This window comes from Haliotis cracherodii, unplaced genomic scaffold (assembly GCF_022045235.1).
Source record: "Haliotis cracherodii isolate W230 unplaced genomic scaffold, xgHalCrac1.p SCAF_8, whole genome shotgun sequence".
In the NCBI taxonomy this organism is placed as follows: domain Eukaryota; kingdom Metazoa; phylum Mollusca; class Gastropoda; order Lepetellida; family Haliotidae; genus Haliotis; species Haliotis cracherodii.
In genome coordinates this window covers 40,326,832-40,354,349 of record NW_027266341.1, presented here as the reverse complement: position 1 = coordinate 40,354,349, position 27,518 = coordinate 40,326,832, and the positions used below count along the sequence as shown (strand labels likewise).

Genomic DNA, 27,518 nt, shown 5'->3' with positions numbered 1-27,518 from the left:
CACTGGTTGGAGCGTAATAGTACCATGAACAAGTTCCATTATTTGTTTATAATAACAAAGGCATGCCATTCCATTTAAAGACTTTATTTCTTCGAGTCTTCGGTTTTATATACATTATATACAAACACATGACATACACGTATAGCACGTACCCAGTAAGTAGCGTGCTAGCCCTAAGATGCTCTTCCGAAAATCCGGCCGGAAGTGTCGACAACAATGTCGACAACAGTCACAAATCTTTGCAAACAAAGTACGCGTGTGCACATTATATGTATACATCTGTGTAACTCGTTGGGTTGTCGTTTTTTAAGCACCTTTCGTAAATAATTAGAACGTAAATTGGCACCATTTGAAATCTTTTGATTCACGTCTTGAACAGTTTGTTCACATTGTAAATGTCTCACATTTATTATTTATTTGGCATGCAAGTATGATGTTTTACTCCACAACATCAGCACACATACATACACATCCTTTCACATTTACAAGATGAGATTATGGCAATATTTGGCAGTGCGGAAAATACTCTTTCAATACTCTTACACTATAACATCCTTCCCAAGAATTCTCTCCTCGAGTAAGTCGTCCTGGTTAAGTGTATAACTTCCGGATGTAGTTGTGCTGCCGTCGTCATCGTGTGACATGTTGGAAGACTGTCTGCGGTATGACAACGGCCTTGAATAGTTGTTTGATCTGTCCTGGAAAGTATTGTGGCCTTGGCGCAATAAATAGTCACGTGACATGTCTCTTGGACTCTTCTTACTGGGGAAATCACGTCCATCATGGAAACTGTTCGTGTGCAAAAACCTGACTTGATTGTGTCTGGAATTTTGAAAGTCCGGAGCCTGTTTGATCGGCAACGGGTAGCACTGGTCGAATGAGTGACTCTTACTGCCCTGTCCAGGTGCGTCCCACCGTCTGAGGTGCATTTCTAGGAATACAAAAAGACACATGTTAGTATTATCTCCAACTCTAACATAACATATTCAGCCTCATAGACTGAACAAAAAGCCATTTAGTTGATCATTACCACTATATAACATTTAAATGCAGTCTTAATCTTCCGAATAGCTTTCCAAGACAAAAAAACAGGAAATGCACTTCCCGAGGCTGTTTCCAGTTGACCAGCGTTTTGCCAGAACGCATCACATCACTGGCCAAGCCACGCTGGACATGACAAAGGGCTGCCCAACGCATCTCATTATGTCTTCAGTGATAATACAGCCGGCTTTAGCCCTGAATATCTGCACCTTCTTGGGAGTGGTTCAGAACTTACTGGGCTGAACACCTGGTTTGATACATATGCAACTACACTAAAATATGCTAACAATTTGTTGAGAAGGATAGTAACAAGAATGGTTGTATCGTATATGTTATCATATATACTGCTCATGTTTTAAAACAGAGGAAACATAGATTCAGAACAATGAATACTGTTTTGCCTAGTTCCTACTTGGGATAAAAACCAGGTTAGAAAGGTGTACTGGTGTATTGCATGAGGTTACCCACATATATCAAGTTACCAGCGACTGTCCTTCATGTATTGAACCCAACTGTGTGATACAGCACACACAAATCAGCTATAATTACTGGCCTTGTTGACACTGTCACAAAAGAAAAACGCCTCTTCCATGAATAGGAGTCACCGATGACTGGGATAACATCAACTGTGGTGAGCCTTTCTCTAAAGCCAAAAGCTCTCTATTGTGGAGATATACCAACACGTGTTGCCTGGACAAGCTTTTCAATAAACTAACCAATTGTGAAGAAAAGAAGAAACATTTCTGTTGATGGTCTGTAATTACTGTAACGATATAGCACATTAAGCATATGCCACATTCCGATAACTTATTTCAAATACAAAAGGAAAGCTCAGCAGTCGATTCTATCTGTACGTGTGTCTCAGCGATGACACATAATACGCGGCGTTCCTGTTATTGGTGGTGTGTTCGGGATTAGACTTTCCTAGGAAGAAGACAGCCCTCTGTTGTTAACGTGATGTTGATGGTAATAAACAAAACTGACCCATGGATCAAAAAAATTCCCAGTCCTAAACGTGCCTCAAGATCATTACACTCATTAAAAACCACCCACTATTATTTCAAATTGTGTACATTCAAGAAGCTTACTTTTATCTGTCTGAATGTTCACTTCTTCCTCACTGCCGCCTCTGCCGCTGTCACTAGGAATTGTTTCCCCGGAGGTGTCGCTATGAACGTCATCCAGCTGCAAATTAAATATACTTAATAAATAACTGTTCTCTAACATATCAACAAAGTCATTAACTCAACACAATGTAGTACAAAGATTCAAATTCCAAGTTTACCCATTATCAGTGGCGCATGCTTCATAATGATGACATGAGTAAACATTCCATGTATCCAGGGTATTGTGGAAGTGAATGGACAAAAGAGCGCAAGAGCTATCATACAATAAATTAGTAGCACAGGAGACAATATACCAGGGGTCAGAGATAGTAACGAACGTTTGATGAGAGGGTAAACAAACTACTATCACAAAAAGGAAACCAAGACGATCAGCGGGCCCTCGTAAAATTATTCGTTGTTATTATTATAATTATTATTTTTATTATTGTTGTTATTGTTATTGTAATTATTAATTTTATCCTCATGATGTTCAAATCATATCGGAATGTATGAAATGGCTGGTTACCTTCTCTTTGGCATCCTATTTAGACACAACACTCAAACTTTGCAAAGTTGATATATTGATATGGGAAATTTATAGCGTGTAATCAATGACAAAACCGATTAAATTCAAGGTAATCTACATCTTCGTATATCATGACTATTGTATGGAGTGGATAGTGCTTACTTGGAGTATTTTATCACCCTCGTCCATGAATGTCAGTCTGGCGTTGGTGAAGATGATGTCTCGAGGTTTGGAGTCAAGGCTGTCATCAATGCTGAAGCTAACTTCCTTCTTTTTGCACGACTGGTCGGCTTGCTTGGCTTGTTTCTGTTGGCCGCCATGGACTCCATTGAATGGGGTTATCCGTCCACAGTCGACCGTGCCCCCTGAAGACAACTGCACAACCTCGGATTGAGCTGCGGCGGGAACTTTAACAGCCGCAACGAGGCCGTTGAATTTAGAAGTGTTTGTTGATAATGATGATGATTTCCGTCGGTCAGTCCTGAGCACAAAGCAGATGGCAGCAATGATGATGATGGACAGAATAATAGTTGCCGCGGCAACAACAGCAGCGATGATGACGTACTTGTCACTTCTAGTGTACACTGGTGTGAGTATACTGGTGTTGTTGTCAAACTCGACATCAATAATAAGGTGAGTTTCAGTCTTCAGTTGAGGAGTTCCTGAATCGTGCACAGTAATTGTCAGATCGTACACATTGTTGTTCTGTAGCTTCCACGTGTTGGCAACCTTGGTCTCACCAGTGCCAATGTCTATGGAGAAAGCACCGTCGTCGTTGCCGCTTGATATAACAAAATTTAGAGTCGAATTTTCACCAAAGTCGGAATCGTATGCAACAATCTTACCAATGACGGAGTCTCTTTCCGGGGCCCTGGAAATGAAGACCGTGTGATTGACAGTCGTGGGGAACAGAATTGATGGGACGTTGTCATTCACATCCAGCACTGTTATTGACACTTCTGAAGAGTTTGTCTTGGGTGGAAAGCCCTTGTCCCGTGCTAACACTGTGAAGATGTATCTACTCTTAACTTCTCGATCTAAGGACTCTTCGGCAATCACTGTTCCATTCGACAATACCTTAAAAGGAATCATACCATCTGGAGACTCGGCTATGAAGTATTCAATCTCACCATTAAGGCCAGCATCAAGGTCTGTAGCGGTGATATTTCCTACGATTATGTTAGCGTTCATGTTCTCTACAACACGGAACTGGAACAGCTGGTGAGTAAAGGCGGGGAATTCGTCGTTGATGTCACTGATGTTCAGCGTCACCTCCGTCGTACCTGTCTTGGCTACCATACCCTGGTCGATGGCGAGGACATTGAACTTTATCACGGGTGTCACCTCTCTGTCAAACTTCCTGTTAGTTGTAATGATGCCGGAATCGTATTGGATTCTGAAGGATGGTTTCTGCGTATCTTCTACAACGAAATATCGCAGTCGGGCATTGTCCCCTTGGTCAGCATCATAGGCTGACACATGCAGTACGGAGTATCCAATTGGACTGTTTTCCGGAATAGACACGTTGTATTGTCTTCGCTGGAACTGGGGTGTGTTGTCATTAACGTCTGTAACATACATCTGGAAAAAGGCTGCCCCAGACAGTGGAGGGTCCCCTTTATCCTGACACACGACACTCATGTTGTACGAATACCTGGATTCACGGTCAAGAACAGTGTTCACTAATACCTTGTATCCCTTCCTGCCAGACAGAGGCTCCAGCGAAAATGCAGTGCTGGAGATGTTACAAACGACTTCCCCGTTCTCACCAGTATCTGAGTCTTCTACCTCTACATACGCCACAAAGAAGCCCATCCCTGCAGCCTCCGAAACAGTGTTTCCTGACGTCAGGGTGTTGATCGTCACATGTGGAGGGTTGTTCCCCGAGTCAAGCACTGTTACAGTGACCACGATCTGTGTCATGAGTGAACGGTCACCACTGTCTAAAGCCTCCACGATCAAGTGATAGGGTGTGTCGGGCTCATACTCGAGTTTACCGGCCACTCTAATTACTCCAGTAGTTGGGTCTATAGAGAACAGAGACTGCAACTTTGCTGACTGTAAGTTACTGAATTGGTATCTCACTTCGCTATTGCTACCTAAATCCGGGTCAGTCGCTAACACAACAAGGACTGTTGAATTGATGGCGGCGTCCTCCTTCACCATGACATCGTAGGACGAGTTTTGAAATCGCGGAGGGTTGTCGTTTTCGTCGATGACGTTGATTGTAACCGCGAGAGTTCCTGTTTTAGGTGGGGAGCCACCGTCAGATGCAATAATGTTGAAAAAGTACTGATCTTTAAATTCACGGTCAAGCGACTTTCCAAGGAGAAGATTTATCACCGAGCTGCCATCGAGGTTCTTTGTCGTGGTCAGTGAAAACATGTTTTCCAGTTGCGACAACTCATATTTCTGAATGGTGTTATTAAGTTGTGAGTCTCTGTCGACAGCACCGCTTATTTTTAACACTGTACCGACGCTGGCTAATTCTGAGACATCGAGTGTCACTTCTGTTGCGGGGAAAGTTGGGGCGTTGTCGTTGATATCCTCCACGTAAACGTGCACAGTGGCAATATTGGAGAACACGGGAGAATGAACAGCGACATCAAACTCAACGCGACATGCGTCGGTGAAGTCGCACAGAGCTTCACGGTCGATGCGACCTTGGATGTATAGTTTTCCAGAATCAGGGTCGATGCGAAACAGTTTACCAGGGTGACTGTCTTTGTTCAAAATCCCAAACTTTAAAGTCTGTTTCTCCGGCTGTGAAAGGTTCTTGAACATAGCACTACTATCAGACACGTTTCCTATGTAAGTATCACGCTTGATTTCTTCCGGTATTCTCAACACTAGGTCTGGAGCTTGTCCCAGACAGTGTCCACATATGACTGTCAGCAAGACGACGACACCAACCCTCTGCATAATGATCTTCTCTTATGACACTTGGATCCTCTCCTTCACGTCAAACATCCATCACAACACGGCGTCTCAACACACAATGTTGCCACTGGACTTACTAAAAAGGGAATAAAAGATACAGTTTAGATTTTTTACGCATGTGCATAATACCTATGACGATTTTATATGACGTTGTCCATAAATGACATGAATACTGACATATTATCTGTTAAATAACATATTACCCGATTATATACATTCCGCTTAACAACGACGGAAGGTATTCAAAAGCATTCAGTTATCACATAAAGATAGAAGTACATTTTATCACGTATTGAGTAGAATGTGTACAGTATGTCTTATAAGAGATAAACCGAGAGCCCTTAATAACCTCCAATTGTGTAAGCAATTGATAGAGGTTATCAAGTCTTGGATTCTGTGTGGCATGTCAGTGGTCAGGGTGTAGTAGTGGGGAAGTTTGTAACCCTGTACAATAATTACGTAAATGCGTTTCAATTAATATTGCAATAGTTTTTTTATAAGGAATTTACGCATGTTTACGTTGGATATCAATGTGCTGTGTTTCAATGTGCTGAGTTTACTGTGTTTCGGGACTCCTGGGATTAGCCATTGTTATTAAGTATACATCAGAATGTATCCACTGACAAGAATATACAGCCTTTCGGGTTGCATCGATGGCTCGAGAAAACGTAGCGTGTTAAGTCTAACGCAGATATTCAGAAATCATATCGGCACTTCATACTTGGCACAATTATCAAATACACAAAGGTTGGCATGAACGATACAACATATACTGGACAAATGTCCTCCAACACAAATTAAAAAACATGAAAAGACTAACAGAAAAACCAGCATCAGTCGTCAAAGACAACCCTCTGATCAGAGACAGGTAACTACAATGGGGATAATCAAACGTACAAATGGCGTTCGTATAACGAATGTCGTCTTTAGCTGCACAGTAGGGGCAAGGGGAGCAAGACCAGGGCTGAATACAAAGGCTCGTTATTTGGCGACATTAGGGTCGTGATCTTTGCCATAAAAGTTGGTGGAAAAATTAACGACTTTGACAGTGTGTTAGAGTTAAACGGTGCTATTCAAAACACCTCAGTCAAATGATGTACAAATAAATGGACCGTGAAAGTATGAGATACTAAAACAGCTAATAAATAGTAACGACCCACAGTAAAGATCCATAGGCGAAATCAGTCAGAAAAAGAGATCAATGTTAAGAAAATTGTTAACAGTGAAACTTGGTTGTTCATATGGCAACGTGGTTATGTTAAAATACTTCCATATATAAGCATGGCAAGATGCATAGTAATGCATGTAAATATTTAGAGTTTCCATGAGCACAAAGAACAGCGGGCTCTTTCCGACACATCAAACACTGAATACGCCATCACTGATCGGAGGATTTACGAGGAAATGGTGAGGTTATACATTGTAGACAAATGATATGGCAGGGGAACAGATGTGAATATGGAAACGTTAGCGACCAGATGTTCAATTTTTGTGAAACATTTATATATAATATGAGGTGCAAAGATACGTATCGTGTCAGTGGCCATTACTTGGACTACTGTTACGTGAAAGTACCTGGTTCATATTCATTACAAGTGTAGCATATTAGCCCGCAAATACAGATTGAAAAAATTCTTCAAAGATCTATGAGAAAGTATCTAAGTGTCACACCATGCAGGCTAATCTTTTGAAATAATATTTTCCAGTAGAGAATAACAGTAATGTATTACAAACTAATACAGAATACAAATATTCAAGAAAAAAACGTTTACCAATATATACATATTGTATATACAAACACTGTACAATAGCCCAAAATCGAAAATCATATGGAATTTTTAAAATGTGGCGTTCACTACTCGTATTGACTCACTGAGACACAAGGTATATCCACTGGTTCTGTGACGGATGTGTAGCCTGACAATGAGCCTGTGTACTGTCCCCGCTAGCCACTAGTCATGTACACTGAGACAGGGGAGATAATAAATACACGGCCACTCACACATGACACGGAGTACGTAACTGTCCTTATAGCCTGGGACCGGGAGGATATGTCAGTCTGGGAGGACAAGCCCCACATACATCAATATAAATGTCATATTGTTTCACGTAAAAAGTAATAGCTTCAGGAAAAATGAAGCGATGGTAGTCATCAGCCGTGTGGAGAATGAGTAATCGGGATTTGTGGGTGAGTCTTCTCTAGCCCGGGGATATACAGAAGTATTAACAATAGGTACGGGAAACAGTAACGGCACTGTCCTATCAAACCTCTGATTTGTAGAATGTCCTAGTTACAACCATGTCGGTCGCTTCTGTGGCTCCGTGGATAGAGGAGAGGCCGGACGTTTGATGCCAGGACGACTCAAGATTCAGGAGAGGTGACGCTTCACAAATTCGCGGAATATATTTATTTTATGAAGAAAAAAAAACAATCTAGAAGCGTATACAAAAGCAAGTCTAGCCAGCTCCAGCTAGCTCTATTCAACAATAATGAAATCAGCATAGGGACATTTGTTTATTTTTAGAATCAAGAAGGATATTGTGTAATATAAGATTTCATAGACTAAAATGTTAGTCTGTGGTACCTTTATGGTCAAAGCCTACTTTAAGCAAAGGTGACGGAGATTCACTCAGTTTTTTTTATTCAGCTATATATATGGATGATATATCGGTGTGTGATCTCTGCTGATAATATATACATGATGCTGACTGATTCAAACACAATTTTCACATGAAACATGACATGTGTGATTCAGTCGTCAATATTGCCTACACGCCAAGTAGTAGATTTATAGCGGGGGTAACAAGTGACAGCCGTCAGTCAGCGCGTCATCACTGTACAGTGACATGGAGCGCAGGCAACCGTGTGACGTCACCACACGTACAGTAAGCTAACAAGTTACTAATATTATATAATTGAGTATAGAATATATAAAAAAATTAAGATATCGCGAAAATGAACTTGGATGTAAGAGCGAGAACACAAAGTATTTCCGTAAAATTGAACAAATCATATAACAAATGTGCAACGGCAATTGACATGTTAATCCTACATAATCCAATATAAAAATGCCACAGCAACTTCTGTATACATAATTGTGCATACCTAACTCAATAAAATACAATGCCCCCTGAATGCTTCTTCACGCCTCCAACAAAAGCTTTGTTCAAATACATGACGTATAATAGCCGAATAAAACCATTGGCTGGTTGGCGGATGAACATATGGACAAATTACTGTTATCACCGACATATAGAATAGAGACATACGCACTTGTGCCCAAGTCCTCGATGAGATGAGTTATCTCACTTACGTGTACGCCGTGTATGTCAATACAATTTATCAGGAAGTCAACATTCTGTGTCATCTAATGTAAAAATCTTCTTGATTTTTTAGTGTATAATATAATTCAAGAAAAACAACAAACGTAAAGAAAGTGTTTGACTGAATTCAGTGATATCATCACATAAGTTAGCAATAGAAATAGGATCTCGATATAGCTGTCAACTATCAGAGTGGTAATATGTTACTTTACGGTTGCCTCAAAAATAATAAGGAAAATCATTTGGCAGTAGTCTTGCGTTTCCAACATTTTACAACATCTATAAAATGTAAATACACGACAACTATGTTTTGACTACACAGCAAATATTCACCACATGTAGTGCAAGTATGAAGAAAATGACTCTGACATACCACAACAGAATCGCCAGTTTTCTTTTCGAAATTTATTATGGGTAGTGGGACATGTGTTGTGTCTCATGTTAAACACATGGCGGATAAACACGACATGAAGAATCACACATGTTCTTGGGCCACCAGTAATACACCGACGTTGTAATATTCCATGCTTAGTTCTAAGTCAAAGACTTGGCGTGTTTCAGTTTGGGGCTTCTTGATGTGTCATTATACAGACAAATGACTATATGGCAACAAGGATGGACTATGAGAATAGTGACTTACCTTACTTACTTACCTTGGAGATTTAACGTGCGCTTTCCGACTGATGCGTGACTTACCTTGGTAGGATGGATGTATATATCCGATGAGACTAGTTAATGTGGTCTGGCGTACACAGGTGTGAATTGAGTGACCACGGCCGGTAGTGACCTGCCTATACTCCGGCCACGTAATGGTTGCACTCACAACGCTCAAATTATCGTACAAACTATCTGTATGCTCCAATTACCACATGGTCACTTGAGATCAAGCAGAGACAAACAACGGCTTAGACAACCATATCTGACCACTCAGTGACTCTTGACCACGCGGCTCTCTTGGTCCCGCCCCATTTTGGTCCGCATCCTTAATCCCCTTGTTCAAAGCAGGTTGTTTTCTTAGGCCAATGCCATTGTTGACCATGTGACCACGGAGAGAACGGAGGGTTTCTATTGTGTTTAGCACAGAAAAAAGTCGCGTCAACTACATGATCGAAAAGACACTTTGAAGAAACTTCGAGGCGTTTAAATAAATGCATTTTCCTGCATTAATCTCCAAAATAATAATATTAATAATAATTTGCCAAACTCTCTTTTGCAGTTAACGTTTAATGTGATGTTACCGTTTTGTCAGCCCAGTCATAATTATTTGTATTAACATAAGGGCACTGGTATTATCAATAACTAATAATGACAACGTTGAAACACTTTTTGAATGACAATACTATCTGAAACGCACATAACTTTGCTACCAAACATTCACACCTACACACAATGTTATTTCAGTTAGTTGCAATGTATATATAAGATAATCGGTAGAGGCAAGTGTGTACATAACCACTACTGCAATCTAACCCCCTTCCCAGTTTGCCACTGTGTCCACTCGGAGAGGCATCTATATTAATCAAAGCTTTTAGTCAAAACTTTGCATTCGGGCTTTAAGTAAACTGCTACATTGATAAATGTGGAACTAAAACTGACGTTCGCGTTGCTCTATGTTAGATATGGTGAAACTTGGACTGGCAGATCGCAATCATAGCGTAGGAAGTGAGAAACCTACTCAATACACGACCCCCTACTTGATAGTTGAAGTGATATTGGTTAGACCTACTCGACTTTACTCTGTGACATCTAGACGCCGATATTCAAAATACAATAAATTAAATTAAATTGAAATTGTTATCGGTAAAGACAAAGTATTATCACATGTTTCCATATATATCCTCCACATGCTGAGCGAGGTCTGTGTGTAGCACATGTCAGACTGTTTACCCGCTCCCCGGGGCACGGGCACTGCACTCCCCAGCCAACAGTCTATAAACAGTCATTGCACAACAGTCTTCTGTCAGACATGTCCATAAACACCAGTACAGACAGCGCCACCCATATATCGTAGATGGACAAAAGTGCTGGACTGACATAACTGTAACAAATCGTTGATGCTGACGTTTTACACAGGGAAATATGTGTCTGACTGGACATGATGCTATCAAGCAATGACTGTTACTATCATAACATCACTGTGAAATATGCTACTGTGATATACCTTCCATCTCTGCAGAAACTGGTAGTCTGTTTACGAGTTTGACACAACTAGGTTCAGCTTATAATGTGTTTGATATTAACTACCATATAATTAGAAGGGTCCCCATCCGATAGTCCCTACATCACAGGTCGGGGGGGGGGGGGGGGGGGGGGCATCATAACTGACACTGAGGAACTTTGACACACTGTGAAATGGTTGTTTGATATATGCTTTAGCTTACATCTATGTTGAAAGTTATTGTGAAACATCGTTGCTGAAAGAACCTCTTATCATATGATATTCATAATCGTAACCGATATATTCCATTGTGTCAATGTCTCATCTCATGGCAGTGTCCACAGTTGTCGATGAAGTGCCAATTCATACCCATCAAGAAACTACATGGCTTAGCATATGTAACACTATTTACTTATTTTTGTCATTGTCAAACTGAGAAAATCCATTTTGAAATAATGTCTGTTTTAGAATTATTGACGGACTATCATTAAAGATTTGTTGCTTCAGTCCTCCAAATGTCCGGCGCCGCGTGGATTCCGAGGTAGAACATCCCATGCTTTTAGTAAGAACCAACTGTAAGGGATCGAGTGTAGCCAGGCTCGTTGGCTGAGTATAGGTCGCTGTGATGTGGTTGGAATAATTCACCCACTCTCATAATCTTTCATTTGAGGAAGTGCAATTATTTATTTTTCCATTCGTGACTGATAGCCTCTGTGAAAGCACAACCCTACGTTTTCTTGTCATGTGATGTAGTTGTAAAGTAGCACTCGATGTAAAACTATACTCAGTTTCATTTTGGAAACCTAACATCTTACGTTATTATTACACGCTGACTGACGGACTGATATAGGAGATTTAACGTGCGCTTTCCGACTGTAGCGTATTTCGCACACGGGCCTGGCCGGACCATTTAGTGTATTCCGAAAAGGGTGAAAGTGGTGTGTGCAACCCAAGAGGGGGCTTTTAGGGGTTGCTTATATTGAATTTTTGGAATTTTTAAATTTGGAATAAATGCCGAGGTGGGTGGAGGATCAAGGATATTACCCGCATTAAACTAGGAATTTTAAACAATACCGTTTCTGTCCACACGTATTTCCCAGGGCAAGACAGCTAGGTTAGGTCGCAGAATCTGAAAATATTTGACATTTCACACCACTAGCGATCAGAATAGTAGCACCTTAGTATACAATATGTTCTCCTATGGCTGAGAGAAATGGTTGATATTGAAAACAAAGTGTCTGTACGTCGCCACACGGTGCGCTGTCATAAGGACATGACACGAGTCCAGTCTGCCAGCTATCTCAAGTGCCCCTTTTAGATATAGCACGAGCCCCTTCTACGTGCCTGCCTCAATGGTTGCTTATCTTTGTCTTTCACTGCGCTCAACTACCGGGTAAATGTTTTTCACATTAAAGGGATATCATTGGCCATTGGTGGACGCCAGGTGTGCTGCATTGCTATCGCTCAAATACTAATCTTGCTAGTTTGCAAACAGCGCCGCAAGAAGTGTGACTTGAAATCTATAAGTGATAGTATTCTATTACCTGGCCGGGTGATAATCAGTTTGTCTTCTGGAAATTAACTCTTGGATATAGTTCGAATGGACGCATATCGTGGAGAGGAACTAGAAATCTATCCCCTGTAGTAGTATTTCGAACGACTCATTGTGAAACTGAGTAAAACTGATTCATTGTTGTGTAAATAAACCTTTTACGATTGAATATTTTGAAAAGGATGAGCCTCATAAACTAGATCTTCGTTGTTACATTTCTTAAAAATTGAAAGTGGTATTTTCCCCTTGAATACCCGTAGTTATTATGCAGCGGAGATGGACTGCAATCCCTACTACTTGTCACCAACGCACAATCAGACCTGTCAATAACCACATTGAAATGTATTCCCATATCAATCAGACAGGCTGCTGTAATCTCCGTCATCCACGGTAGTTCTTTGATGTTGGTCATACTAATCAGCACCGGGCTGGTCAAACCTTCCCTATACTAATCACTGGTCAAACCATCCCTATACTAATCATTGGTCAAGCCATTTCCCTTCCTATTGTGGCTCCCGTATGACCTGCAGGTGTTGTTCTCGGTCACAGTGAACACGCATTATTTCTGAAGCTAATCGCAATGCACTTCTTAGTTGCCATATAATTACAACAGAGAGAGAAATACGTGTATTAAAGGACGTGTGGACTTTAGCAGTGTGTGATCTACTTGGGAATTTTTAACAAGTAGTTTCCCGACTGTGTATTTGATGGTGTACCCTTCTATAACACATCGTCGTATCTATATCCTGCTCCACTTAGATGCTCGATGTATGTTCTCGTGCGATCACGTGACAGCTCCCTCTTTGATCCGTCCTCCCAATCCCTCACCTGTCAGCCAATCTATCACATTAAAGATGGGGGTAATCCCAGGTAAATATACGCTACGCTCTCCATACACGGGTCAATGAATCACCCCTACCACGACGACGTACGGTACTGCACAGAGGTGGGTGGATTTACCTTTTTTTGTCAGCAACAGCAAGTATAAGAATTTGAAATAAAGTCTTATGTTGAATGATTAACGTTTGTGGCGTCTACTGCAGTTCTCGGTGACCCTTGGTCAAGCAGTGTCTGGGGGTACTGCCATTATTTCACAGCAAGTCCATTCAGACGACTTCAAACCCTGCGTCGTGTGAAAACATAGGTGTCCCGGGGGTCCATAACCTCCTCTTCCGACAGACACGGGAATAGAGACATTATTACCTGTGTCAGTAATCTAAGCAGGGCCCTTACAGAATAGGCTTCGGCATTCCCGAGGGTGTAATTCCAATGTCAATTTCTACATCAGTGAAGTATTTTTCACCTTAATGAAGCAATAGCGTTGATCTCTCAAGTACACATAACGACAATGAGGGAAGATATTTCCCCAGATTTTGTTTCTGTAGTCCGTGGAGTTGATCCCCAACCCTCCCACATAATCCCCAAGTACTTGGTAATGCGATACAAAAGTCCTCTGATGAGTAACTCCGAGTCTTGATTTACTGGCGGGACCTGACCTGGAATTGTCATTCATTTTCGGACAGAAGACTGACCAAAAGGACAATACAGGGATTCATTCCATTGTCAACGGGGATCATAGGCTTTAACTTCAGAATTAAGCACTGTTATTTAAATCAATTTATCAAATGTGGCACCTTTACTACACCATGGGGACAAATCCTGCTACTACGAAGCATCTACTGGAAATATTCCGTATACAGGTATTGTTGAACATACCCTTATAAGGAAGGTCACGTTCGTATTTTCTTTCCCGAATGCAATGTTCATAACTTCAGCCATCTGTTTAGATTGACACACTTCCGTGTTTTAACACCAGCTCAAATAGACAGATCCAGCAACACAACATAAACAACTCTTTGAACAAACGAATGCAGATGAAAAGTTTCGTAATATGTCTTCTCCAAACATGAGATATTAAAGTTGGCATGCTGTTCCCGGATCACGTGGTGCAGTTTCACCTGAGTCGTGGAGAGATATTCTTACATTAAATAAAGCCCGTCTGACTTGAATGAAAACACACGGACATGCCTTCTAGTCGATGTGAAATGAACACATCCGTTGAGAAGAATATTCCTTCATCGCAGCAAAGTAAACACATTTATGTTAGATTGGGGATTATTATGCGGATGTTATTATCATGCAGACTTCGCTCTGGAGCCTCGGCCACTGGGAGTAGCAATAATAAATGCGTACACGAGGAAAAGTATGTATGTAGCTTCCGCCCTATTGACATCCATTGTCAGTTCCACATCCATGTTGTCAGTGTGAATGACAGATATATGTGTAAACTGACTGTGAGAGGAAAGTGTTATTAATCAAATTAGTACATTTAAATTAATCAAATTAGTACATTTAAAATCCTTTATATGAAATACACGCTTCAACAGCATTCTATTCGCACTCTTATTATGCAAAAGTAGAGGTTTCTAAGGAAAATTACATCCCATACAGGTAACGTCTACTTGTATATGTAACAATAAGCACCTCACAGTCATCAATATTACTATAACGTAGAGCATATACCTATTGTCATTCTTTTTCAAAGGAGAATATCTTAAGCTTACCCAAACGCGAGTATTGTTAATTATATGTGTTAACTAGTGTATATGTATATAATATCAGTGAATTGTTGTGATCATCAGATGAGTGTCGACTGTCTCTGCAAGAGATACCTGCCTACTTCTAAAACATGTCACGAAGATCCCGAGTTGTATTCCTACTAATGACACATCCCGCTAACGTTTAAATAAATGTTGTACTTACTGATGAATTATAGCGTCCGTGACGAAAGGCAAACTGTCCGTGACTTCCACCTCGGTATATGTCCAGCGGCTGCAATACAATCCGGCGTCCTGCCACAACCAGCGTAGCCGTCTATGTCCAAGTAAACGACTCGGCCAGTGCCGGCACAAGATATGTTTGATATCACAATATTTGTAGGAAAACAGCAAGCGGGAAAAGTAAACACCGCGTCTGTCTGATTACTGCACCGTCCAACTGAAGGCCAACAGGCAAGTGGCTATTGACTTGGAGAAGGTCTCCTTTAAAGCGAATAAATTCCCTGTGGTGTCAACACAGCAACATGCACGCCTAATCTGTCAATAAATTAGAATAAAAGGCTCTCCTGATTTCTAAAAATGTGCGAAAAATTTCTCCTTCCACACCGACCACCCATCAGCGAGAGGTCCGGCTGTCACTTATATTTCAATAACGGTGTAATTCGCAGTCGCTAGCTGTCACTCGTCTAACCTGGCCCCCCCACCACTAACATTTTCCTTTCCCATGTAATTCCCACCAGACCCGCCTGACCCTGAATTACGGGTATAAAAAGTCCTGATCAGACACCCGTGGGTAACAAAGGACCCCCTGTCCAGCCCGAGAGATTAAGACAAGGGGCTGCTTCACTGGGTGCCCCAGTTGAGAGGCTCACACTTGATAGACTGGGTAGTGTCGGCTACTAACAACATTTGTCACTTTCCTCATGCATGTCAATGTTTCACACAATCATGTATCTTGCTGGGTCGGGTTTTGTGCATCATGATTAGTTTCATTACACACACATTCTTTCAACAAGAAGATAACGCAATTACAAACCACTTGTACCGTAATTTTAAGTCTATATACATCTAATAATGTGAATAGGTACAATGTTCTCTGTGCTTTGTTGGAACCTTGCTAACGGTAGTAGATTGCAAAGCTAAGGAGATAATAAGAAATGAAAAGCGACAATGTATTGTTCTATTATTGTATTACTTCATAACTTCAAAAGCTTTCCTAAAACATAAATTTGTCATGGCCTTGAGTCTGAATTAGTAAGATACTAGTTGACTAGAACCTTGTGTAAGTATTACTTTTTTTTGCAAAAATATATTTCTCCAGCTTCGCTGTTCTGGCACTGGGCCTCGTGGGTCTCGACATCGATTATCACTGGTTGTACAATTCATTGCTCTTGCCAACGTCAAACAGCGAACGACTTTCGTCAGTAACATCAGCTGTTTTCAGGGAGGGTTTTTTTTGGAGTTAAATAGAGCAGTCAGTATCGCAATGTTTTGTGGGAGAAACCATCGGGAAGGGTATGATATAATGATTAAAATGTGACATAGTACCATCACCGCCATGGGAGCTGACAAGTTCGTACAACACATATGTACACTGCAAGGCGAATCATTACTTGAATGATGTAAGCGTTCTATTGGTAAGGTTCGGAAGACATCTGAGACCTTAATCCTCAACCGCGCCAATAGCCATAGAAGACAGACTGAAGAATCCAACACAATACACCACTCCAACACGCAAACCAATTCTTTACAACACATTTATCAGCAGATCACATTTTGAAACAGCAAATCCTATCTAAGGTTCCCAGTCATTTAGACCAACCCCCAAGAAACCAGAATAAAAATAGCTATGTTATATCTCATCCTGCACGCACCTAATGCAGAGACAATGAATTGTTATATTCGTGTGAAGAAGCGAACAGCAAGCTTGTCAACTTACTGAATTTCACAGAACAAGGCTTATTGTCACATTTCACGCCGAATTGGACAGATTGTTTGGGTCATTAATTCGAGAGGCAGGTAATGATATAACGTATATCGCCTTACGCCTGCCCTCGGGGGCGCACATAACGCGTGCAGGGAGCGCCTACGATTGCGTGCACGGTCTGGTGTGCGCCTACCAACGAGGACAGTTCTACAATAGAGACTGTCCCTGTCGCTTTACCTCAGTGGGTCCACGAGACGCCGCTCTGTCACTTGGTAAAGACAACACTTATTGATTGTGTCAGCTACACCTCACTAGAGTTCACTTATCATATACCAAAGGCGTGTCAAGCTCATACGTATGTTGTTACTTGTTTCTAATGTCAAGATATAATGAACGACCAACGGCTATACTACAAGTTTAGTCACGTTTCGGTCTAGATTCGACCACCGTTATATTTATTTAATAATGACTTTAGAATCGACACCGAAATGTCGCTACAATTGTAATATAGAGGTTGACCATCTATACTTGCTTGAGTTACAACTTCTAAATGCCACAAAAACATATTACTTGATTCTTAGTTGTAAACGCCACGTATTAATGCCGTGTAGCATGTTGAGGAGAAGTAACCGAGGAAACTTCGTGTCTCAAATTTGTGAAATTGCAATACAAACTCCCTACAATAGTACAAAATGCACATCAATGTGACCATTGTCACAAGAGATCCACAACATAATTCATAAGAAGAATGTCTCGCGAAGCGAACTTGTTGTATCTTCCAAAGATGATTTTCTAGTGATACGCAATGGGATTATATAGTGGAATCGTTTAACGCTTTACAGAAGACTCTCTTTATTAAATGATAACTAGAATTCATGTAAACGAATATTTGTGCTCGTGGGCTATTATATGGAATAATAATAGTGAATGTGTACAATGAGAGTACATTACATATGCGCGATAACGTTTCCTCGTTGTTGGAATGCTTTGTCCTCACCAAAGCCCTTTATCTACAATATAGAATGCCCATTGTGATTCGTTATTTTTTATTATTGCTGTTTTAAATATTAATTCATACAATCTCGACATGTTATCGATTTCTTGTGACAGAAATGAACATGACGATCATGTGTAATTAACAACGGTTGTTAACTGAAATGAAATCCGATATGCCTTCATTTAGCCGACACATACTTTATTGATATACAGAACGACTCATAAATAAATCACAGCCATACCTACAGCATTCCTTTCCCCTGTCACATACGTAAGTCACTGGCGGTAGCATTTGACCTATCATAATTCTACTTTCTTCTCTTCATCATAAAATAAAGTCATGCATCTCTACTGCCTGTTGTCTGTGGTGTGGTGTGTAGGGGACATGTCATATTAGCCATGTTTGTCTTGAGGGCCTTGTCGGTAGAAGAGTAGGAGGGAACTACCAGTATAAAAGATTATACATCTGTAACGCCACCTCACATGTCCTGGTTTACCCTTCTTTCAACCTTCCTTCATCCCATGTCTCTACCCCTGACACCCAGCCCGTCTATCTTTCTCCTTCATCCCATGTCTCTACCCTGACACCCAGCACGTCTATCTTTCTCCTTCATCCCACGTGTCTCTACCCTGACACCCAGCCCGTCTATCTTTCTCCTTCATCCCATGTCTCTACCCCTGACACCCAGCACGTCTATCTTTCTCCTTCATCCCATGTCTCTACCCTGACACCCAGCCCGTTTATCTTTCTCCTTCATCCCATGTCTCTACCCTGACACCCAGCCCGTCTATCCTCCTTCATCCCACGTGTCTCTACCCTGACACCCAGCCCGTCTATCTTTCTCCTTCATCCCACGTGTCTCTACCCCTGACACCCAGCCCGTCTATCTTTCTCCTTCATCCCATGTCTCTACCCTGACACCCAGCACGTCTATCTTTCTCCTTCATCCCATGTCTCTACCTTGACACCCAGCCCGTCTATCTTTCTCCTTCATCCCACGTGTCTCTACCCTGACACCCAGCCCGTCTATCTTTCTCCTTCATCCCATGTCTCTACCCCTGACACCCAGCCCGTCTATCTTTCTCCTTCATCCCATGTCTCTACCCTGAAACCCAGCCCGTGTATCTTTCTCCTTCATCCCATGTCTCTACCCTGAAACCCAGCCCGTCTATCTTTCTCCTTCATCCCACGTGTCTCTACCCTGACACCCAGCACGTCTATCCTCCTTCATCCCATGTCTCTACCCCTGACACCCAGCCCTTCTATCTTTCTCCTTCATCCCATGTCTCTACCTTGACACCCAGCCCGTCTATCTTTCTCCTTCATCCCATGTCTCTACCTTGACACACAGCCCGTCTATCTTTCTCCTTCATCCCACGTGTCTCTACCCTGACACCCAGCCCGGACTATACCATGGACTCGTAAGTCCAGCCAGAATGTCTATCTTTCTCCTTCATCCCATGTCTCTACCCCTGACACCCAGCCCGTCTATCTTTCTCCTTCATCCCATGTCTCTACCCCTGACATCCAGCCCTTCTATCTTTCTCCTTCATCCCATGTCTCTACCCTGAAACCCAGCCCGTCTATCTTTCTCCTTCATCCCACGTGTCTCTACCCTGACACCCAGCACGTCTATCCTCCTTCATCCCATGTCTCTACCCCTGACACCCAGCCCTTCTATCTTTCTCCTTCATCCCATGTCTCTACCCTGACACCCAGCCCGTCTATCTTTCTCCTTCATCCCATGTCTCTACCTTGACACACAGCCCGTCTATCTTTCTCCTTCATCCCACGTGTCTCTACCCTGACACCCAGCACGTCTATCCTCCTTCATCCCATGTCTCTACCCCTGACACCCAGCCCGGACTATACCATGGACTCGTAAGTCCAGCCAGAATGTAACTCCACAATACCAGCCTAGATCGGCAAAGGTGGAAACTGGACTTTTATAGTCAGTTAACTCACTTGCCTCGGGGAGATGATCCTTCTCCTTCATCCCATATGTCTCTATCCTGTGCAGAAAAATAAACTACATGACACTTCCGGAACTTTCCAGCAGAATACCACGCTGAAGTTTAAACTGCCTACTACTGTTGCAGTATTTTTCGTCGCCATACAGTGACGAAGGGTCACACTTTGTGTGTATCAAATTAATCATCAAAACTTTACTTGATATCATTTATAACCTGGCCTTTGTTGTCGCATAGTGTAAGTAATTGGTCGTAGCGTGTCTCATTTCGTGCGTGTTATTTCATGGTGTAACATCAGTATGATGGGGACCCATGTCGTTATGTACACTGCCTAATTGTCTTGGATTGTTGCCTTATTGGATTCCTCAGCTTACTGGGTAGTAAAACATTCGAAACGTTTCATTCTTTTTATCGTTATCCTAAATGTTGTGTGATGGCAGCGAACAGTTATTTCCCTGTACAAGACATTATTGCAGGCTCCTGTGGAGCTGAGAGTGGTAAAAGTATAAAGTTACATAAGTTGTAGCAGCAGGTTCCGATCATACACATTGACAGCATGCTTGACGATGACATAGCGTCGCGGCAAGGAATAACTCCCTCCCTTGTAATTTGCCATGGCATTCGGGGACTGGTGGAATGACAACGAATTGGGTTTGGCCACGGGAGGCAGCGACAAGGCTGGAATACATGTGCGTCCCCGGAAGATGGCGGTTTAGTAATAACGGACGTATGTTACTCCGGTACTTTCAAACACTCCCCTAAAGCGGTTCAACTGTAGATATTTATGCGCAGCGGCTTGTATGGAAAACACAGACACCGATAAATGAAGGAGATTCTTTTGTGAAATTAATTTTCACTCAAACGCCAGTTTCGGTTTTGTACGCACTTCTGTATCTAATTGACAAGCATACCGCACGCACATGTTGCTAGTTAAGTGATATAGGAATTCCTATTTTAGTAACAAACGATCCTCTAAAACATCTCATGTCAAAAAACAAAGTCCTGCATTTCCACGGCGGTGTGGTCTGTCCCGGTCTAATGTACCGTCCTTAATCTGAATACAATCATCACAAGCCAGACGAGGAAGAAAGCTGTAACACTTTAAAAATGCATTCACAACTTCACTGATGAATACCTGTAAAACTACCATCTTATCTTTGAAGCATCCCGCTTATATACAATAGAAACAGATGCTACCTGATAAACTATTATTGTTTTGCTCGTACCTATTGTTTTTTGCTTGTTCTTTGACCAGCGGTCAAGTTGTTCAAAGAGACCGTGGTAATTGTTATATCTACTTATTACATATTATTCACACCCCTATTTTCCACTTATGCGCCAGCGTGATTTGCAATCAAAGCAACTTCTCGTCTCACCCGAGTAATCAGGCATTGTTCCAGCATCATGTCCATCACCTAGCAACCAGCCAGGTGGGGTAAGCCCCGGCGGACGCAGAGGTCTCAGGGTGAGGGATTTGTGATAATGGGATGAATAAACATTATTTCAAAAGGACAAAGTTTTGTTTTTGTTTGTTGAAAGTAGTAAGCCTTGGCAAGAGTGTGGGAATGCGTCCGTTATCTTTTCCCGATCTCTCCTGGGAAGGTCGGGGAAATCAAGAACAAGGACATACACACACATTTGGTTTATAGTTTTAGAGGAGACAAGATTAAGAAACTATTTTATTAGTGTGTCACACCGAAGGGGCTACACTAAAACGAGTGGAATCGTGTCAAAAATAATACTCACTCAAAATGCTTATATCAATGTGTTAAAATATGTGCAGACATAACAAAATTTCAGATATCAATGTGTATGTATTAATAGAGTTCATGAGAAGGATGTCATTAAAACTTCGTACGCTTGAACATAATGTTCACGACATATGGACCAACGGTCACTCTCTACAGTGCATTACACAGATAATTGATCAACTGGAGTCATATTAACTAACAATGTGTTAATTAGAGAAGTTTGTTGAAATAAATCCCATGTCATATCCGAGTAGTATTCGCATATAACTAAGCCACGAGCCTCATCTTCAATACATCTATACATGCAGGCCAAGTGTATTGTGGTATGCGAAGTGACATTGTTTTATACATATTGAGTGTATCAAATACAACAGCATTCTTGTTTATGTCTATGCTAACTATGCTTGATGAAGATGGAGAACATCACTGAAGCATGTGTATAACATCACAGATATCAGATAGTTGATAGAATAAGGACAACGGGAAATAACCTATCCACTATTTGGTCACAATAATGACTAGGTTCACATTATCCACAGTAATCGTGCTCGGTACAACCCAAGGCTCGTAATAGCCGCGGATGAAAGCGACACTCAACAAGTTCTTACAGCAGATGAAATAGTTTGTCCGCGATACCTGCCAACATAAAGCATCACGCTTAAGTCAACAAACCAGTTCAGTTGACAACCCTTTCTTCTGACTAAAGATAGTCTAACTCAATATTTATAGTGCCGGCTCTCCAATCACACGGCGCACGTAGTAATGAGTATATTGGCTACATAGCCAATATTGGGCCCCTTGATACTGGCAGCTCTTGGATGTGCATGGCATAAACTTCGGGCCGAGTCTGTTTAGTTTCCCCTTGGTTATTTTTAAGGCCCTACATATCTGAATTTCAAAACGTATAAAGTTACTAAGTGACTAGTGAGCGAGCTGGTGCTTTAATGCACGGCACGCGGGACGCAAAGACGTAGCGGTTTGAAACAAGCGTGTTTATGTGACAATTGTCAACGTAGAGTCGCCAAGACGTTTATCACGTGGACTTAGGATGACAGTTTCAGTTTGTCTATCACATTGACCCCTCTTAATTTTAAGATGCACGCCGAACGCTGACCCAGTTTGTTACAAATTAAGCACTAGGACAGACACCCAAGTATGCCGGGTGTTATCCACGACAGTTCCATTTCACGGTCCATGTTGCGGGCAGCTGTGAGACACGTTCAAGTAAAAAAAAAACACGTGTCCGCTCAACGACTTTTTGTACTTTTGAATCATTTGAAATAGAGAATTGATAAAATATATCAAGGGTACTTTTCAAAATATTTGATTAAAGAAGTGCACGCAAATATCCACGTTACTGGCGACAGTGACCGCGGAGGGTAACTCGGGATATATGATGTCGTTAATAAAGGTGTCAATGTCAGATGTGGAGCGAGATACTTATTAGACTACATCAGTCCTCACTGACAACGCCAGGCACCCCATGCATAGTAAATGCTAATAACAAATTACAAGCACTGTCTCTGATACATAGAAAACTACAATAAATATTGTGAGATTGACATGGATAGGTGTGGAGTTACAGGTTGGTATTTCATTGTTGCCGGGTGCCTGTCACTGGTGTGTCATCAGGTTACCGCCTCCACCTGGTGTCAGTTGCACATCGATCACTCGCGATATACACATCACCAAGCCGCTGGCTGGCGTGATTGATGACTTTCCTAAATATTGTCAATATACGTTGTCCTCATTACCATACTGGTCAGTCTATTATATCTGCCCGCGACATGTTGACACCAGCCTGTCCACATGTGTACCACCACCGCCGACCCACATACTCTGCCTACGTTGTACAACCGCAGGTTTCACGTCATGTATTGTTAATAACAGAGGCTACACCCGAGTGTCGCCCATGGTGCAGACAGTGTAGGTATGATTGGCTTCCGATGAAATATTTCTCTGCAAAAGGTCAATGTTACACACTCATAGGGGGGATCCCGCCTGTCAGGTCGCCGGGAAGCTAAAAAACCACGGATCGATGTATATATCCAGAGGTAAACCGGAATATATGCATGGTTAAGACAGCTGCATCCATATACAGCCATCATTGAGATTTATACAAGAGTTATTCCCACAGATCGCACGATCAACCCATTTCATTGTAAATATCGATATCACCGCGTATTATCGCATCATTAACAATAGCTTAGCACGGATCCACCCAGGAAAGATACGGGAACATAAACTATTATTATAAGTGGTATATTCTAAATAAAACTAGTATTTTCTTTCTCAAATTTCAGTCGTTCTCATTCTGATATCAACTTGTGGTACAATATATCTGATGTCAATGTTGCTGTCATCGCACACTCTGACATTACACATTCAATTGCTAGGATCAGTATTCCACACATTTGCTTTCTAACGTGAAATGAATAATTTAAACTCGATTACAGAATGTTATATTTCAGCAGACAGAGCATGCTCTCATTAGTATGGGTGACGGTACAGCGAAACCTACTTTCTGAATATCTGTCAATGAGAACATGCAAGGTAAACCGATATAACTCAATTCGCAGACACACATGGCAGTGGTCAGTGTAATTGAAACACACCTATTGTTCAGGGGTTGACAGTTACGGTCAACTGTGTACCCCACACTGAGGTGCATGTGGCATCTACCCATCCAGTATATGTTAGTTATTACACGTGTACGGGGATGTCAACCAGGGTGACACGAGCTGTTTGTAGCATGTCTTTCTAATGATCACTCATACCAATGGCAGTTATGATTACTATTCTTTCTTACAGTGGGCCAATTCATATAACTTTCCCAGCTATTTTGCCCTTTACGCCAAACTGAATCTGTTTCGGTGGATAATCTAGACTGGTTATTCTTTCACATTGACAATTTATATATTCAGTCATTATTGCACGTGCCCGAGTTTTACAAATATGTGAACATTATGCAAAAAGCATAATGCCATGGAAACACGAAGAAAAGTGCTCAAAGTTCTACACATTGCAGAAAAGTAACCATAGCCAAACGTCCTGGGTAATCTACACAACTAATGAAAAGATCATATTTAACGCGGGGCGGTCGGGTAGCCTAGTGGTTAAAGCGTTCGCTCGTCACGCCGAAGACCCGGGTTCGATTCCCGACATGGGTACAATGTGTGAAGCCCATTTCTGGTGTCCCCCGCCGTGATATTGCTGGAATATTGCTAAAAGCAGCGTAAAACAATACTCACTCACTCATATTTAACGCAAATATAAACACCCCACCCGGAATTCATGCTTTTTCTCGTAGTCCTGATTGTCTTGCTTCTAAAACATAGTCTGGGGATCTACACAGCTGACCACCACACGCCCCTACCCAGCCCCGCTCCTATCTGCGTGCAGCAGCCTTGGATGTCTCAATCTCCGGCTCCCACCGTCCTGTCCGCTCAAAGTCACTGGCTCTCTACAGAAACAAGTCAAGCCTAAATACACTCACCCCCGCTCTCAGTTTATGGTCTACATCAAACTGTTTGTAAAGAAACAAAATAAATGTTTGTGTTTGCTGACTGTAGGCGGTCCGATTCAATTTAAGTTCCTGTCTTGATGTTATGTCGTCACGCTGCAGTCTCTGGGCAATCCACATGGGACGTCCTTTTTGGGCGCATTAATCAAATCGATTCCTTTTGGAGTGTGTAAGATTTTATACGAGTGTTATTATTTCTATCCAGTACGGTATGTACAGAACCATTTCGACAGACTTTGTATTGACAATGTTCGTATAAAAGGCAAGGTAAAATAGTTTGTCCTCTCTACCCCATGTGTTGACCATACCATTGTGATCAACACTTTGAAGAGGAAAATATTTTGTAGAGGATAATTATGCAGACCTCTTGTGTCCAACACAATGGGTCTCGAAATCGTAGTTTTAAACAGTGATCTAAATATTCCGATTTGTGTAAAAGTAAAATCTATTAAATGGACACCGGGGTATTACTATAGCGAGAAAATCACCCTCCCACTTGAGTGTTCTGTAACCACTAGTGTCAGATATTGCGAGGGGGCAGCTATTGTCGCGGCACCGGGGTCCCCTTTTATACACCCCATAGTTTTGGAGTTGCCAGGGTATTACAAAAGAGCTGAAGGTTCAGTCTCCCATAAGCAATAAATGACTCATTAACTTTTGACATTATATGTGTTATATTGTTCCAATGTCAGTCATACGTAGTCAGTCCAGATTGTTTCTGTTCAGAAATTAAGTTTTATTGCTGTCAGAAAAAAGGTGTAGGGATATCACGTGTACCCAAATTACGTTTGAGTTATACAAACCTATTGTCAATGGTCGGGGGACATAATACAATTAGGCAACAGCACTCAATCCAGGCAAGATATATAGACAACAGATTACCATGAGTGTTTATATTGTCACTTTCACAGGATTCGTGTCAATATCTATCAGGGTAAGTTAATACGTGATAAGGCCAAGCATGGAGTGTATATCCTGTCACGTCTCATACAACTCACACACCTGATACACACCCCCACACCAATTATACTGCATATGACACGATGTGTTCTTGTCATGCATCGCTACATTAAACCATTATGTGTTCTCGTATTTTCTAAAATTAGTAAGACGTCACATGTGTCTATATGTTGGGAACAGAGTGAATTAACTTTTCAATTACTAAAGTCAATTATATTAAATATACTTGAAGCACGATATACGTAGGTTTCAGCATGTATGGCAGACCCATGTTAGACTACTGCTGACTGTTGGTCTAGCTCTAATGCTGGGCATATAAACACTAGGTCATGGGTGAAGTGTTACTCTATAAAAGTATCATATTTCTACAACCTAATGTGTTTCCACATAAAATAAGACAGTCCCTCTACAGGTGATTTCGATACACGTTTAAGCATGTATATTATTCAAGTAATGTATTTCTTTCACACGTATGAATATGGGGTATTACAACAATGCATATCTCAAACTTACTTATATCGTTGGTTTTATTATAAAAAGCATAAATCAGTTCCACGGAATTCACAATAATTTTAGGGCACAATCTGTTTTCTAGCAAGATGTTAAATTGGGTTTTTTCACTGAATTGTTATTGTGCATTTCATTTTATCATCAGCAAACATCTTACCATACCATAACAGATGTTGCATGGTGCGAGAAGCAATATGTACGCTCCATGTTTTTATCATGTTATGTGTGTCATGTTTGGTGGACATACTGTCACCGACGTGATATTTACAATAATGTTACACATTGCCACTCATGTCTTGTCCATGTTTTTATCATGTTATGTATGCCTTTTTTGGTGGAAATTCTGTCACCGACTTGATATTTACATTATTATTTTACATTACCACTGATGTCTTGTTTGGTAAAGTTACCCCAGGTCATACATGAAAATGCAAAAATGTTAACTCACCTGAGAATAGCAATATGATGTGGACACAGGCAGGCAAATTACAGTCGTCAGGAATCAAAATACAACGTTGTTATCGAATCACGGTAATTTTCAAATGATACCGCCAAGATTCACCTGTCAGGTAAACATAGGTAGCGCCGTCCAGAGGTAGATCGTTTCACTCTCACAATCCAACAGCAGTCTGATAAAAATGTACGGTCCACATGCGCCTATCACTCACGCCGAAT

At 41.4% G+C, this 27,518-nt stretch overlaps 1 protein-coding gene across 1 annotated transcript; it reads right to left on the bottom strand.

Annotated features, from left to right (window-relative positions):
* Nucleotides 1-186: 186 nt before the first annotated feature.
* Nucleotides 187-27,518, bottom strand: LOC139449749 (protocadherin gamma-A4-like). Its single transcript, XM_071231273.1, has 4 exons — nt 27,292-27,518; nt 2,836-5,689; nt 2,130-2,226; nt 187-931 (listed from the first exon to the last, which is right to left on the bottom strand). Exons 2-4 carry the CDS (start codon nt 5,593-5,595, stop codon nt 540-542), a joined length of 3,249 nt encoding a protein of 1,082 aa, XP_071087374.1. The 5' UTR covers nt 5,596-5,689; nt 27,292-27,518; the 3' UTR covers nt 187-539.

Bases quoted from the DNA above. Each gene is read 5' to 3' on its own strand.
- LOC139449749 (XM_071231273.1), bottom strand. From the start codon at position 5,595: ATGCAGAGGGTTGGTGTCGTCGTCTTGCTGACAGTCATATGTGGACAC. The intron at 2,227-2,835 runs GTAAGCACTATC...TTTAATTTGCAG, and splicing joins AGGGTGATAAAATACTCCAA to CTGGATGACGTTCATAGCGA. The intron at 932-2,129 runs GTAAGCTTCTTG...TTGTATTCCTAG, and splicing joins GAACATTCAGACAGATAAAA to AAATGCACCTCAGACGGTGG.